At 39.8% G+C, this 14961-nt stretch overlaps 1 protein-coding gene across 9 annotated transcripts in view; it reads right to left on the minus strand.

Annotated features, from left to right (window-relative positions):
• The window catches only part of myo9aa (myosin IXAa), a 200145-nt gene that overhangs the window by 26837 nt on the left and 158347 nt on the right, over positions 1-14961 (minus strand). For all 9 annotated transcript variants that reach the window (XM_041792389.1, XM_041792353.1, XM_041792704.1 and 6 more), the window contains 8 exons: positions 12908-13048; positions 12355-12394; positions 12150-12272; positions 9734-9814; positions 9446-9556; positions 2710-2832; positions 1558-1707; positions 368-708 (listed from right to left, as the gene is read on the minus strand). In XM_041792389.1, coding sequence (XP_041648323.1) covers positions 368-708; positions 1558-1707; positions 2710-2832; positions 9446-9556; positions 9734-9814; positions 12150-12272; positions 12355-12394; positions 12908-13048 — 1110 coding nt within the window. The remainder of the gene's footprint in view (positions 1-367; positions 709-1557; positions 1708-2709; positions 2833-9445; positions 9557-9733; positions 9815-12149; positions 12273-12354; positions 12395-12907; positions 13049-14961) is intronic.

Consider the following 14961-nt stretch of genomic DNA (forward strand, 5'->3'; position numbering starts at 1 on the left):
TAAAACAAGAAGACAGGATTACAACTTCCTCAACATACCTGTAGCTCTTATAGTCAAGAAATACCTTAAACCGGTAAAACAAGCTATGTGTCCTTAAAGTTTTCACTGAACTTGGAGTCTGATTTAATTCTTCTCTCAGCTGATCGTAGCTGCCTGGGTTGGACTGCTTACGTCATTGCTAACTTTGGTCTATAAGCAGTATAAACAACAGCAGCAGCTGTGTGCAAAGATTAATCTGCTTTTTCACCAGATTAAGAAGAAAATTCAATCTTAGAAGCTATTTTCAGAGAACAAATCCTCAAAAAGGCCAAGTGTTGTTTCTGTTAAACCAAACTCATCCACACCTCAGTTCACAGTGTGATTTTACCTCTGTCTAGCGAGGTATCCTCTGCCGTACGCCTGTAGATTTACCACAGCTCCGTACAGATGCAGGTAAGCTTCTCTGGCTTGATGACAGCGCCAGGCCGTCTGAATAACCAGAGCCGCTGAGCAGCGCTTTGAGAGCCATGATCGCCACGCTCTCTGCAGCACCAGAGCAGCTTCCCTCCACAGCTTGAACCTCTGACGATCCCTGTAACCCCGCCAGTGAGCCTGCAGACACAACGCTGCCTCCTGCTGGACAGAAATGTCCTCCTCAGCCTCTTCTTCTTCCTCCTCCTCCTCTTCTTCCTCTTCTTCTTCAATGGGCCGGTATGAATGCCACCATTTCTGTGAAAAAGATATGCTTATTTTGGGATTTTATTTGAGGAGGATGACCCGTGGAAAACTTCGAGTTAGAACTGTACCATCTGCACATGGGATACTTGCTCTAAGCCCTAGGACAAACTGGGACCCCAAAACAGAACTTTAATTCATATTCACAAACTCATGGAACTAATTAATCTTTTGTTTGATTGTAAAATGAACTAAATCAAGAGATGTCTGTAAAGCCCAGTTCAGTCCAAAGATTTGTGATGCAAAGAGAGGTTCATAGACTGTTTCAGAAGACGGCCATTGCAGCTCAAATCTGGCTAGTTGATTGTGATGCCTGTAATTTAGTTTGTCAAATACCCAGTAGTTGTTTTTTGATGCTGCAGGCATATAAATGTAAGGTGGTAAATCTTGTTTTCAAAGGCTAAATATCAACATATATCATATATAAATATCAACAGGCATCCCTACGCAGAAGCTGTAGTCATTGTTGTACTAGTTGTGGGATAAATTCCTAGTCTTGCCATTGTTTGGTGCATGTCTTCCACACTATCTCTACATATTTCCTGTCCCTCTCCGGCTGTCATATTTATATCTGTCAAAAGTCCCAAAAACAATCATTCAAAAAATAAAAAAAACATGGAAACATGGACACAATTCAGCCTGATAAACCTGATAAACTGGCTCTTTAATTAGAGTTATAGTTGTTAAAACATGAGAAATTCAAAGCTGCTGTATCTTTTCTCCTTATGTATTACTTAATGCTTTCTCCCTCAGAGGGATATTTAAAAAAAGAGCACAACTGAATTAGGGGAAGAAAAATGGCTGTAAATAAGAACGATGATGCTGAGAAGTTCTGTACTCTACCTGGATGCAGATCGCTGCCTCTCTCATCCTGACAAACTGCTTTCTCTCCAGCCGGGCTCTGAATCGCCGCTGCAGAGTGACGATCCGTCTGAGAACTTCTCTATGCAGTAAGGCCTGCAGTCGCTGACGCTCAGACTCTTGAAGAAACACCTGAGGGGAGGATCAGTGATAGAGTCATCGCACACTTCATTAGGAGCAGGGTTGTCTGACCACTCACAAAGATACATATACACACCCACACCGGCTGGATCTGCTGTCAGAAGAATGCCAGGTATGATCCTCTAATTATATAGACAGCATCCTGAAGGCATAGACCCTTCCATCATGCCTCAGTCATATCATGGACTTAGACACCAAAAATGTGGGGCAGTGACTTCATTAGATCCTCATTTCTCCAGAGGTAGGATGCTCTCAGGTAATATGAGGTTATGTCCAACACCGTCATTTCTTCAGTGGTTAACTCTACATATAGTCGATGTCATTCAGAAGTTTCATAAGCTGACCAAGCTCAAGTCATTTCAAACCCTCATTTAAGTTTGGAAAATACATTTAGGGGCCTCTTATTTCATTTCCCAGATTCATTTTGCCTCAAAATACAAATACAAGTATTAAAGATCTTGACAATATAGCTATAAAATTATGTTTCCAACTCCATTTGTCTTCTATTTTCAGCCTTTTCATTATTTTATTTTGCCTGTGAGAAATATTCAAAACTAGAACAGTTGCCTACCAAAACATTTACAATTCCCAGACAGTGAAAGTTAATTGGACTTTAATCTAAATCTAGTCTTTTCATTGCTGAGTCATGGTGAAAACCGGTGGTAAGTTTGAAGAAAATTCCTCAAAGCATTCTTGAGACATTATGTTGACAAGCAAGGGATGAACATGAGCCTCAATGACCTTAACCCTGACACAGGACTTTCAAAATCTAATCAGTTTCCCTCATGAGTCAGAGTGGACATTTGACAATCCAACATTACATTCATAAAAATGTCACACATTTAGAAATATATGGTACAACCACAAAACAACATGCCTCCAGACAAAATCTCCACTGTGCTTTTAAGAGTAAATAAAAATAGACTTTTAGTACTCAAAAATATTTATAAAACAGAGGAGGGACAGAACTGCTGTGCCTCCTGAAGACATTACCATCGTCTTTCCCACTTGATATCCATCTGGTTGCAGGTCCAGCTGGTCCAGACACTTCTGGATGCCCTCTCTGGTGGCTTTGGTGCTCACTGGGAGCAGGACACTGAAGTGATTAACAAAATCCTGTGAAGAGAACAAAAAATGCAGGCATGATGAGAAAAATAAGAATCTTAATACTCTACAGCAGTGACTCACAACCGTGGCATCACTGGATGAGCTACCTGGAGCCAAATCAAAGTCCTGACATACAGTACCAGTGGTTTAAGTCCCTTAAATAAACATTTTATTTAATAAAGTATAAATCAGTGCTGCACAATTTGGTAATAATATGCGATTGTGATTACAATAATACTAGACAATATGGTAATTTGTGATTGGGATTATGATGTAATCCATACATGGTACTGTGTGCCTCCTTGCTTGGTTTAAACGAAAATGCTGAGAATAATGATAATTTTGACAGGTGCATTTCTCTACTCCAAACATACAAATAATAGGCAGCATAAAAATACAATACCTGAAGTTTTACAGTACTGCTTTCAACATAACAACATTAAAAAATTTTTTTTATGAAAATAAAGTTACTTCTACAAAGTGCAATAGTAACACAATTGTAAAGTTAAAGGCATTTCTGCAGGCAGTTTGTAAACATTTAAAGTATTACTCAAAAAAAAAATTAATTGCAGCCTTTTATGCCATTATCTAATTGCACAGCCAAACATCTTGACTGCAGTTAGAATAATTGTGCACCACTGGTATAAATAACTTGATGATTGATGATGATTTTTTTGATGATTAAAAAATAATGCATGCACACATCAGTTTAAAACACAGATAAATCTATCACTGTTTGTAGTGCAAATTAAATACTTAAAAAATAAAATTAAATATACGTTTTTAACATGTGAACTCACTGATGCTTAAAAAAAAAAAAAAAAAAAACTGGAAATGCTGCAGAATCTCAACTTTATTTTCTACAGACAAAAATAAGACCTGGACTTTGTTTGGGGCAGGCCTAAATAAGAAACTAATATCTTACTATTTTTAAACAAAACTCCTGCACAGAAAAGTAAAACCATGATTTTTTAGATTTTCTCAAAAAATAATATTTGACTGCAAACAAAAAATCAAACTACACATCACTAATTTGATCTTGCTTTTAGGGCTGAAACCTTTAAAATTTGAATTTAAGTAAAACTCAAATGATACTGATGCCCATTTGTTATCAGCATAACAAACAATTCAAGTCCTACATGCCTAAATCAGGATTTCTCTTGTTTTTAGCATTAAAAATTGCCAGCAAACTCCTGCAGAGTTTCTAAACTATACAAAACCAAAATAGTGATGTGTTCTGTGGAGGTATTAGAGACTGCTGGTTAAAAATATGAAAGGATGTTTCAAAACATTTGATTTCTAAAATGTTGAGGCTGTGCTGCAAATTCAATGCTTTAAAACTGTTTAAACCTGTCTTGCAAGGTTATTATAGTTAGTTAAAACTAACTAAATAACTAAACTAAAATTCAAAAATCATTTTAGTAAACTGAAACTAAGTAAAAACTAGGCTTACCCAAAAAATGAAAACTAACTAAAACTGTATAGTGCGCTTACAAAACTAACTGAAATAAAAATGGAGACAAAATATCCTTAGTTTTAGTCTTTGACACAACCATACTGACTGGCACCAACACCCAAGTCTGGGGAGTGTAGAACTGCTCGATATGATTGGTTAAGACTTCATACAGTGGCAGTTTTATGTCTGGAGCTGTATTCAAACATCAGCATTAAAGCAAATAAAATGATAAGTGAAGAGTGGCCTGTTTGAATATGTTTATAAAAATGTATGATGCTCACTCAGCCCTGACATCTAGCCACAAAAAACTAAAACTAACACTAAAAACTAATCAAAACTAAACTAAAAGGAAGCATTTTTGCAAAATAAAAACTACACTAAACTAACAAACCAGCAGTCAAAAGAAATAAAAACTAAACTGAAATCAAACACAGAAAGCGAAAACAAAATAGAAATAAAAACTAATTAAAAATCCAAAACTATTATAACCTTGCTGTCTTGTGTAAGGCAATGTTTATTTGGAATAAAGCGCCACTAGAATTGGTTGAGATTATTAATAAAATGACTCTCAAAAAAAAATTGAGGACATCCAAAGAAATAAGTCTTGTTTACTTGTAAAATCTTGTACTTAATTTAATGAATGTGATTGATATTCAGTATACTGTGATAGAAAACTGAGTTATTTTTTAACAAATGTTTCAGCCATCTATGCGATCTAGACTCAGTGAAATATTTCAGCTCTTTGTTTGGTGTGATTCTTTTTATTTCATTGTATTTAACTCTATATGGTTACTGTTTGATTTTCCCCCTGGTACACCAAAATTAAGCCAAAATCCCAAGGCACACCATATTCATATCCACGCTAAGTAGCCTATTTAACACTCATTACAGTCTTTAGCTGTTGTGTAGTTGTGATAGTAAAGTGCTTGTACACAGCACACCTTGACTTGCCTAAAAGGAAACTCTTTAGGAACCACCGCTCTAGTTTGATACTATGAGGAATCTTTTTACAAGTGCAGCCACTCCTTGCTAGCCATTAGAAAAGATTTGAGGTTAAGTAAGGCATTTGATGCACTGGCTTCACAGTTGAAACAAAGAGCGTAAATCCACTTTATATGTACGGTCTTTGAGTGAAGTCAGACATAGCAGGAACCAACAAACTTAACAGATGAATACAGTCAGTTTCAGGCCTTTCTGCCTCTGATTACACAGTGATTTGACATTCTTAACAGCTATAAGGTCTAAAATCAGTCAAAAGGTAAGTCCACATGCTTACCTTCACAAACATTTCTGTGGTGGAAAGTACAATGGAAATGTGGTTAAAAGCTAGTGCTACCACTGGCTTGCAATGACTGGATTTGCTGTTTGAATATTGTGCAAAGGTTCATGCTCTGTAAAGTGTCCTAAAAAAGATTTACCTTCCCCTAAAGTCAACAGTCTTTCAAACAATGTTTTCAGCACAGAAATAAATGTTTGTGGGTGTTTAGCACCGTGGGCATGATTCAGAAATCTAACTCTTGACTATGAAGAGACTGAAGCAGCCTCCTGGAGCATCACTGGAGCAGAAAGCAGCTGTCAGGACACATGTGGTTTCAGGTAAAAGTCCATGCTGTCCATATTTGCAGGGGTTCAAACATCATGACTTAAATATGCTGAACTCCCACTCCTCACACTGGGGCCCATTGTCTGACTTCAATACACTGAGCACAGGCCGGGTTGCAGGGGTGGAGAGGGAAACAGATGCTGTGTTTATCCAACATCAAGCATGGGGAGTGTTTGAGAGAGCTGAGACAATGGAGAGGCTCTGTTCTGATGTCTGAGAGTCAGACCAGCAGAGTCCTTCATGGTGATACCATGGCCAAGATATTTCTCATTAGTACTGACTGCAGCTCCAAATATGTTTGGAGGAGTTTTTGGTCAATGACGACGTCTGATGCTAAAATAAACAGAGTGAGATCATTAAGACTGTTACCCTTCTGAGATTCTTACTTGTTTCTAATAGTAAATCTTTACAAATACAACACATTCTATCATTTTTATATTATTTATCAAATTATTTACATTATTTTACAATATTTACACAACTTTTCAAAATTTGGCTGTGACTCTTTGAAAGCAGAGTCCATACAACAGGAGTCAGGTCAGATATATCAGCATATGGCAGTCAAGTCGCCCCTAGCTCACTGGGTCCTGAGCACCCAGTAGGAAGTGAGCTTGATCAGGCCCAGGAAAGTGCACCAGGTGCTTGAAGAAGTGCAGCTGCAGCGCGCATGTGGCTTAGTGTTTTAAGGCGCGCCCTGTACCCAGTTGTCTAGGTTCAAATCTGGCCCGTGGCCCTTTCTTCTTTCTTCTTCTTTCTAACCCGAAGTCATTTGACACCATCAAAAATGCCTTACTTTGAAAGTGAGATGAAGCTAGTGGACTTCCTGTTGGGTTTTAGGCATGGATCCAAGAGGCTTTTTTTGTAGGTCTGTTGATGATGATGATGATGACTCATATGCAGACCAGCCTAGGCTGAATGGTGTGTAGGGGCTGAATATTCAAAGGCAAAATTTAGGAAAATCAAAGGTGCAAATGTGCAATTGCTATCAGTAATAAGTAATGATACTGATATGTGAATGTATTCAGAATCAATGTGTGATTATCCCTGTGAAGTTTGTGATGACTGACATTAGCATTAAAAAGGTGTATGGCATTATTGGTGTATTTTACCGCAAAAAATGCACAAAAATGAGTGAAGTTTTGACTCCAGTCACGGCCCGGCCCTATGATGAAAACTGAGATGATAATGTGATGCCCATGTTCAGTTTGTTCCATCTCTTTGGTCTGTCATGTTTTGTATTGTCCGAGGTCCAAACTGGAACATTAATAAGCTAAAACAGATTAGATGAAAAACAGCAGAAATCTTGGTTGCAACTGTTGTAGGTAAGTGACTTTGTTCTATGTGAGGATGCTTTTAACCTTGAATGTATCTGATGCGCAGTGAGCATCTTAGCATCAAAGATCTCTAGAACCCAAAAATAAAGCCTAAACTAGCTGCCCTGCTACAGAAGATAACTCTGCGAGTATGGAAAATTAAGATGTGACTTGCAGAAGCATCTCACACACTGACTTAATCTTTGTCTAAAACCTCAACATGACACTACTGGCTCAAGCTCACTCTCAAAACCACCAAATGGAAACTCCAGTGAGAAAAACTGGAGTGGGAGTGAGCCTCTCCTAGAAGGTTTTCTGTCCAAAGACTCAGTTCCAATCAGCACCAAACATGATCTGTGTTATTAGTCAGTATTTCTCACAGGGTTGACATCATCCTCATGAGAGCCAGTGTGGTTGAGATGGCTGCCACATCACGTCCCCCATAATCCCCCCCGACACAACACACAATGGATCCAGCCTCCCAACGACATGATTGATCTCTGGAACCAGAACTTGGGGAAAAATGAGAGTGGATCTAAACATTTGGGATGTGAGCTGTGAGACTGATGGAGTATTAGAGTTCAGCCAGCACAAGCCCACACATAGGAAACATGTTAATATGATCTGCTGCTAAACTCCTTTCACCATCTGGCTAGTGGAGTGTTTTCTTTCTGGATAACATCATATTTTAGATTTCTAGACAGAGAAGTCAAAGACGATGAGTTGGGTCTGTTTAAGCTTTCCAGGGACTGCCATCACTTCAAGAGTTCTCCAAATAAAGGTCTGTTTAGGAGTCACAACGGGATCGTATCTCTAACCATGTTTACACAATTCATTAGTACGGATTTATTACAGATTTGGGCATTTGGTTACCAAGTGGTGATCCTTAATGTTTTATATAGCCATACCTCAATACGTGCTAGAAATGGCTAAAAGACACACATGCAATAAACTGGTGAGACTGCAGAACTCTTGCTAGTAAATGCAAAGTATGGCTTTATTTACATCCGTCCAATTTCGCTAAGAGTGATGGACATCACAGCTCTTTTACGAGATCTGAATCATTTGTCTCAGCTCAGTGATAAGAGCCAATCTTTTAGCTCCAAAACAACTTTTTACATTGTACCATTCGCACCAACAAAAATGGAAAGAACGGAAGCCTGCCCTCATCACTCACAAAACGAGCTGGCGCATGAAACCAGATGGGCTGTGAATGCCACAGCAAGACCTCCAAATAACTTAAGTCTTTAATTAAGGTTGTGATTTCAATAGAACCAGTACCCCACATGATTAAGTATCTTAATGGTATCTTTGAAAAGCAAGTTTATGTCACAATGAGGGAGAAAAGCTGCTAAGGAGCTACTGCTAGCCTCTTGGCATGTGGCTAATTTACTCCTAATCACTTGCACTTGCAATGAACAGATACAAGCCACTGTAAGAGGACTGCAGAAATTATGTATAGGCTGCTGTTTGCACAGGGGGATGTATTGTTAATGCATTATATGCACAAATGCACAACAGTGCAGAGGATAAAAATCCAGTTCCACAGTTGTATTTTACGCACTTTTGTATCTAATGTAGATTGTTTTAAGTCTCTTCTTTCTATAAGTGACGAATGAACTGTCAAGATATTTTGTTTCCCAGGAAAAGCGAAACTGAATTTGTTATTTACTGAATAAAATACACAATTTACAGTCATATGCATAAGTTTTAGGCATGTTGGATTCATCCCGGGCCAGATATTTCACAGCCTGGGGCTGGAGAGGGGTGGGAGGGTGGCCAGAGGGAAGCACAAAACATGTCATCACACATTTGTGTCGCTCGGTGGCCAAAGTCAAGCTTGACACCATCTCGTTCTCTTTCGTCCAGGTCTTTTTATTCCTGGTAATACACCTTCAGACCACTGGTAGTTTTCAGAACCTTGGGACATCCACAGAACAACCAGGGGCAACCCTACTACCCGCCTGGATGGTACCCTGGGCTGTACTTACTCATTTTTCCAATTGATTATTTTCCCATGTCCCTGGTAATATGCAAGGAAATCTAGAGCACAACCTGGGCTGTGTCAGTCCTCCCCTCCCATTGGTGCCCTCAGGTGGACTTACTCGCCATTACACGTCTTACTTCAGCCTCAATATTTGGCCCAAACAGGCCTAAAAGCTCTGCATAGCACTGTACATAAATCAAGGCCTGAGTAAAGGTGTTTAAAGAGCATCTACAGACTAAAATCTGTGTGAGAGTGAGTGTTACCTGGAAGCTGTACTTGATGTTGTAACCTGACTGTCTGATCCGCACAGTCTCCAGCATGCCTGTGTAACGCAGCTGCCTCAGCACCAGGTTATCATTAAACCTTAAAGGCAGCTGGGAGAGCGAGAGAAGGCCAGAGGAAGAGGAGATAATGAGGGGGCAGAGGGGAGGAAGACAAAAAAAAAAGAAGTGTCAGACAGCAAAGGTTACAGAATGAGGAGAGAGGAGGAATGATAAACAGCTGAGCTTCAAAAGGAAAAGAAAAATCAGGCTGCAGTGAGCACACAGTACCTTCTCAGCATTGGAACGGATGCACTTGACGAAATAAGGCTCAGACTGACCCAGAGTCTCCATTAGCTTATTGAGGGAGGCCTAAAGAGAGTTAAAAAGAATGTTAAAGCCAACAAAAAACACCATAGGGAATAATGAACAGACTGCTCATGTTACTTTTCCAATATCCGAACTAAAGAAGCCTTTTGGAGACGCCTTCAAGAACCTCATTCAAGTCCAGCTGCCCTCTTGTCAAACATTTGGATAACCATGACCTGGTTTAAAAAGAACTTATATGGACATTTTCCATTAAAGTTTCATACAATTAATCTTTATTTTCAATCAGTGAAGTCGCCCCCTGCTGGCCAGTAAAATGACAGCATATTAAGACAGGTGTGCGCTGCTTTACTTTTAAAATCAAGAGGCTAAGTCCACATTTTACAGTCTCTGGTTGATCCTCTGTTGTTTGACAATCTGAAGAAATAATCATGAGGTTTTTGTCAGCTCTGAATAAACTATTCCAAGTTAAGTTTTTGCTGTCAGATTAAATCTGCTGCCTGAGATAATAAAAACAGTAATATGTCTAAAAACTAGTGCGCAGTGTTTCCATGTGCAGCTCCTCTGTGTGTAAACATGTGCACATGTGTGTCAGCATGTGTGTGTGATAACTCAGTGGTGGGAGGAATTCAGTCTCCTCCTCCTCCACTGGAGATTAAAGCAATCAGCGCAGCACAGGATGTGGGAAGTGAAGTCATCCACACACACACACAGGGGCCCGGGCGACATGCCAGAGGGGCCTCAGTGCTCGTCTACACCTCCAACAGCCTCAGCAGAGTTCACTTTCTATGAAATCTGGCATCTCTTTTGGCTTTTAAGACGTTTCTTTTTCCTTTCCTGATGTGTGACCAGCTTTAAATGGAAGATAAAGATAACCAGATTTTTCTGAATGTTATCAGTGGATGTCAGTCACTCTCAGATTATGTTTAGAAGAATTTTGAAAAAGAGTAATCCAATTACAGATGCTTTAACAGAAAATGAGGCAGATTTTATAGAAGGTTTCCTTTTGTAATCTCCTGTGAGGAGTTTTTGGCTGAATGTATAACAGGCTGGAATGAATATTTATTTTTCTTTATAAGCTATAAAAGGAAATGTAATCATTGGTATAAAGATCTGCTAGCTTTGTATAGTTATGATGCTTAAAACCACTGCTGCCATGGAGGTTGCAGGAAAACTATTCTACTGCTCTACCAAAGTTGGCAGGGTAATGCACTGAGCTATCCAGCATCTCATCTGCGTGCTGAGAGGAGGATCAGGAGAGAAGGGCAGAACTTTCTTCCAAGCAGGGAGGGTCAACCAGACCTGGGGGCGGTTGCTTACTCCCTATGTGACATCATGAGGGTAAAATCTGAGCTTGTTTCAGCACACATTTTCTGAAAGGTAAAGAAAGAGATGGGGGGAAGGGAATGGATTTTTCTGGTACTTGAGGGGATTGCAGACAGGCCAGGGGTATATATTTTTGTAAGAAAAGCCTGAAAATGTATTTTTTGCATTATATGTCCCCTTTAAGTAAATGGTAATTTACTTCCTGTTTGGATAAAGTGCATTTTTGTTTTGGATTAAAAAAAAAAAAACATACATTAGGTAGCAACCTTAGCTTAACCACAGAAAAAATAACTTGCTATGGATTGAATGAAATAAATGAAGATAGAAAGGGAAATGTCTGATATCACAAGGTGCAGATTACTTTTGACCTATCCACTGAGATGTTTGTGAATTTTAAAGTGAAAGGAGATTTTCAGCAGAAGCAGTGATGCTCCTATTTTCCTCTGCTGTGGTAGCAGGAGACACTATGAGAAGTATTCAGCTGCTGCTAGACAACGGTAGCTCAACAAAATAGCTCACAATTAATGTGATTAGAAAAAAAACAAGTGTTTTTATCTGGATGTTAATCTCATCATCATCATCATAAATCAGCTGAAATTTCCTCCAAGGACTTTTAAGAAGTGTATATGAAAAGTGTTAGCTAATGTTTGGTAGAAGGATAACTGTTCATTTCTTTCCTATCTGTCAGTAAGTGAATAAGAGTAATGAATTTCAAAGGGTGCGACCACAGCTGACAGAAATAGCATGTATAAAATGTTTTTTCTAAGAGTTGCAGACATGATGTCACGGATTTAAGACTGATGGTTGGGTGTGTTTATTTCCTGAACACTATGGACAAAAACAAGATGAAGAGAGTGGACAGTGAAAGGTTGTGGGCAGGCAGAGTAGTGGAGTAATGTTTCCACCCACTGCAGATGGAAAGCACACACCTTGTTTTGATCATATTCACAGCTGGAGAGAGAGTGCTCCATCAAGCTCTGGCTCATCGTGGTATTTTTACAGTGAGAGCCCTGAATGGCAAATCATTGAGCTCTACAGTAGTGCCGTGTCTGACCTGGAACTGTGCGCTGATACTGGGTGGTTTCTTCTTCTTGTGCAGGTGAAGCAGCGACTTCGTGATGCGGTCGTGAAGTGTCAGGTTGCTGAGGTACTTCAGGGACTTTACATTCAGTAAATGCTGCAAGTTTGAAGTAAAAATCAGTTAATAATGTCAAACTACATCACAAAACTGTAAAAACGAAATATATCCTGCGCCATACCTTGGGCAAAACTGGTTTAGATTTGTAGTTTTTGTTCCTCCTGTCATGAAAACACATAGAAGCAAAGGTTAGGCTGAAGGTTTTTAATACCTAGAAGCAGAAAGCCTCCCTGTTCCCCTTTAAATCAAAAGGTGAGAACAGAATTTGAATTATCTAAAGAAATTCTCCCCCTAAGTGGGTCATATCCCTGTCAATAAAGTTTAAATTTATTCCTCCCTGTGGGCAAATTCTCCTTTCACTTGCTCAGAGGTCAGCATTGACTACAGATAAGCTCCTTTAGAGCTGGTAGGAATGTTGTGATCACTGAGGGACACTCCACAGGCCAGATGTTAGCTGACAGAGTCTGAACTCTGATAAATAATGTGTCACTCAGCCACAGAATACTGTCCCGAATAACAACAACTCGCCTTTTACAAGTGCAGAAAGAGAAAAAGAAAGGCTTACAGTTTGATCATTAATTCTTAAAAGGATGGGTCCACTATAAAATCTCTAAACCTGAGGTTTAGTGAGGTTTACAGCCAGATTAGGACTGCGTCTGTGTCTTGTTACTGACATGAGGATGTCGTGGGCTCTCTCCAGGAGTTTGCTGTTGGCAGAGTTTACAAAGATGCCATCTTCCTCTGTGTTGGAGCTGCCGGACGATAAACGGCTCTGTCGACTCAAACGCCCATTCCAGCCGAGACCCGGAGAACCCCTATGGATCAAAAAACACGATGCTAATGTGAGACTGAATTCAAGATAAGCATTTGAGAACCTCAGTATGGAGGGGAGCAAACTTTTTTCACTAAGGGTCACATCCAGAAAAAAACAGGATGAAGTGGCCACTTTGATACATCACAGCTTTAATGTTCAAGAGCTAGTAAAAACAAACCAGTGTAGGTAAAGATACAGGACAGGTCAAAAAGTATTTGGCCACTCGACCATTACACCAACAGGGATTGTAATGACATTGTATTTAAATGCATATACTTTAATGTGGAGTTGGCCCCTCTTTTGCAGCTTTAACAGCCTCCACTCCTCATGGAAGGCTGTCCATAAGATTTTGGAGTGTTTCTGTTTGTATTTTTTCCCATTCATCCTGTCAAGCTTTTATGAGATCAGGCACTGATGTTGGACTAGAAGATCTGACTCTCAATCTCCGTTCCAATCGATGTCATTGAGGTCAGGGTTCTGTGCAGGCCAGCCAAGTTCTTGCACGTGAACTCACCAAACCATGTCTTTAAAGACCTTGCTTTGTGCACTGGTGAACAGTCATGTTGGAACAGAAAAGGGCCTTCCCCAAACTGTTGCCACAAAGTTGGAAGCATAGCATTGTCCAAAATATCTTGGTATGCTGAACCATTAAGATTGCCCTTCACTGGAGATAAGGGGCCAAACCTAAACCCTGAAGAACAGCCCCAGACCATTATCCCTCCTCTACCAAATATCCCAGTTTGCACAATGCAGTCAGGCAGGTAACGTTCTCCTGGCATCTGCCAAACTCAGATTCACCCATCTGACTGCCAAACAGAAATGCGTGCATCATCCCTCCACAGAGCACTGCTCCACAGTTCAGTGTCAGTGAGCTTTGCACCACTCCATCTGACACATGGCATTGGACTTGGTGATGTGAGGCTTGCATGCAGCTGCTCAACCATGGAAACCCATTAATGAAGCTCCCACTGCACGGTTTTTGAGCTTACATTAATGTCAGTGGAAGTTCAGAACTCTTCAGCATTGGTATCAGCATTGTGTTGGCGACTTTTTGCACCATGCACCTTGGTGGACCCCCTAGCAGTCGTGGACCCCACTCTGTGGTTTTACATGGTCTACCACTTTATGACTGAGTTTCTGTTGTTCCTAAACGCTTCCACTGGAATATCCAGCAGGCATGAAATTTCATGAACCATCATACTACAAAGGTGGCATCCATCACAGTACCTCACTTGAAGTCACTGAGCTCTTCAGAATGACCTGTTTTCTATCACAAATGTTTGCAAATTGAGACTGCATGGCTAGGCGCTTGATTTTACTCACCTGTGGAAACAGGTCTGATTGAAACACCTGAATAAATTTATTGACAGGTGTGGTCAAATACTTATGTCCATATAATGTGTGCTTGGCAATTGAATATGCCTTAACAAAACACGGCCAGATTTACAGCTTTCTGTTAATAGATGACAAGACAAATAGTGAATGATTTTAAAGATTTTAGGGTGGCCAATCAGGTTTCAGGCTTTGGTTGGCTACTACTGGATCTGTCCCTGGCCAGGATGAGAATGATACCCCATGCAGAGAGGGGAGACTGCTCCCCTTCAAATTTAGAAATAAAACCACAAAGCAGCCAAACTTTACATGAATGCTGGTACTTGATGATGACTCAATGTAGTCACCAAAAAAGTGCATTAATGTATTCTCCTTTGTCAATATGTTAGTTTGAAGAAACTATAGAGCAGCACTGCCTACTGTTGACACTACATACTTTAGAGTGAAGCACATCTCCATTTTCTAATTGGGCCACATCACAAATTAAGAATTTGATGAGGGTTGATTTAAAACAAACCTTAGGCCACAGTTTGGACATCCCTGCAGGAATTGGTTATGATATCTTTAATGTTAAATTTTAAA

Source organism: Cheilinus undulatus, linkage group 1 (assembly GCF_018320785.1).
Source record: "Cheilinus undulatus linkage group 1, ASM1832078v1, whole genome shotgun sequence".
Classification (NCBI taxonomy): domain Eukaryota; kingdom Metazoa; phylum Chordata; class Actinopteri; order Labriformes; family Labridae; genus Cheilinus; species Cheilinus undulatus.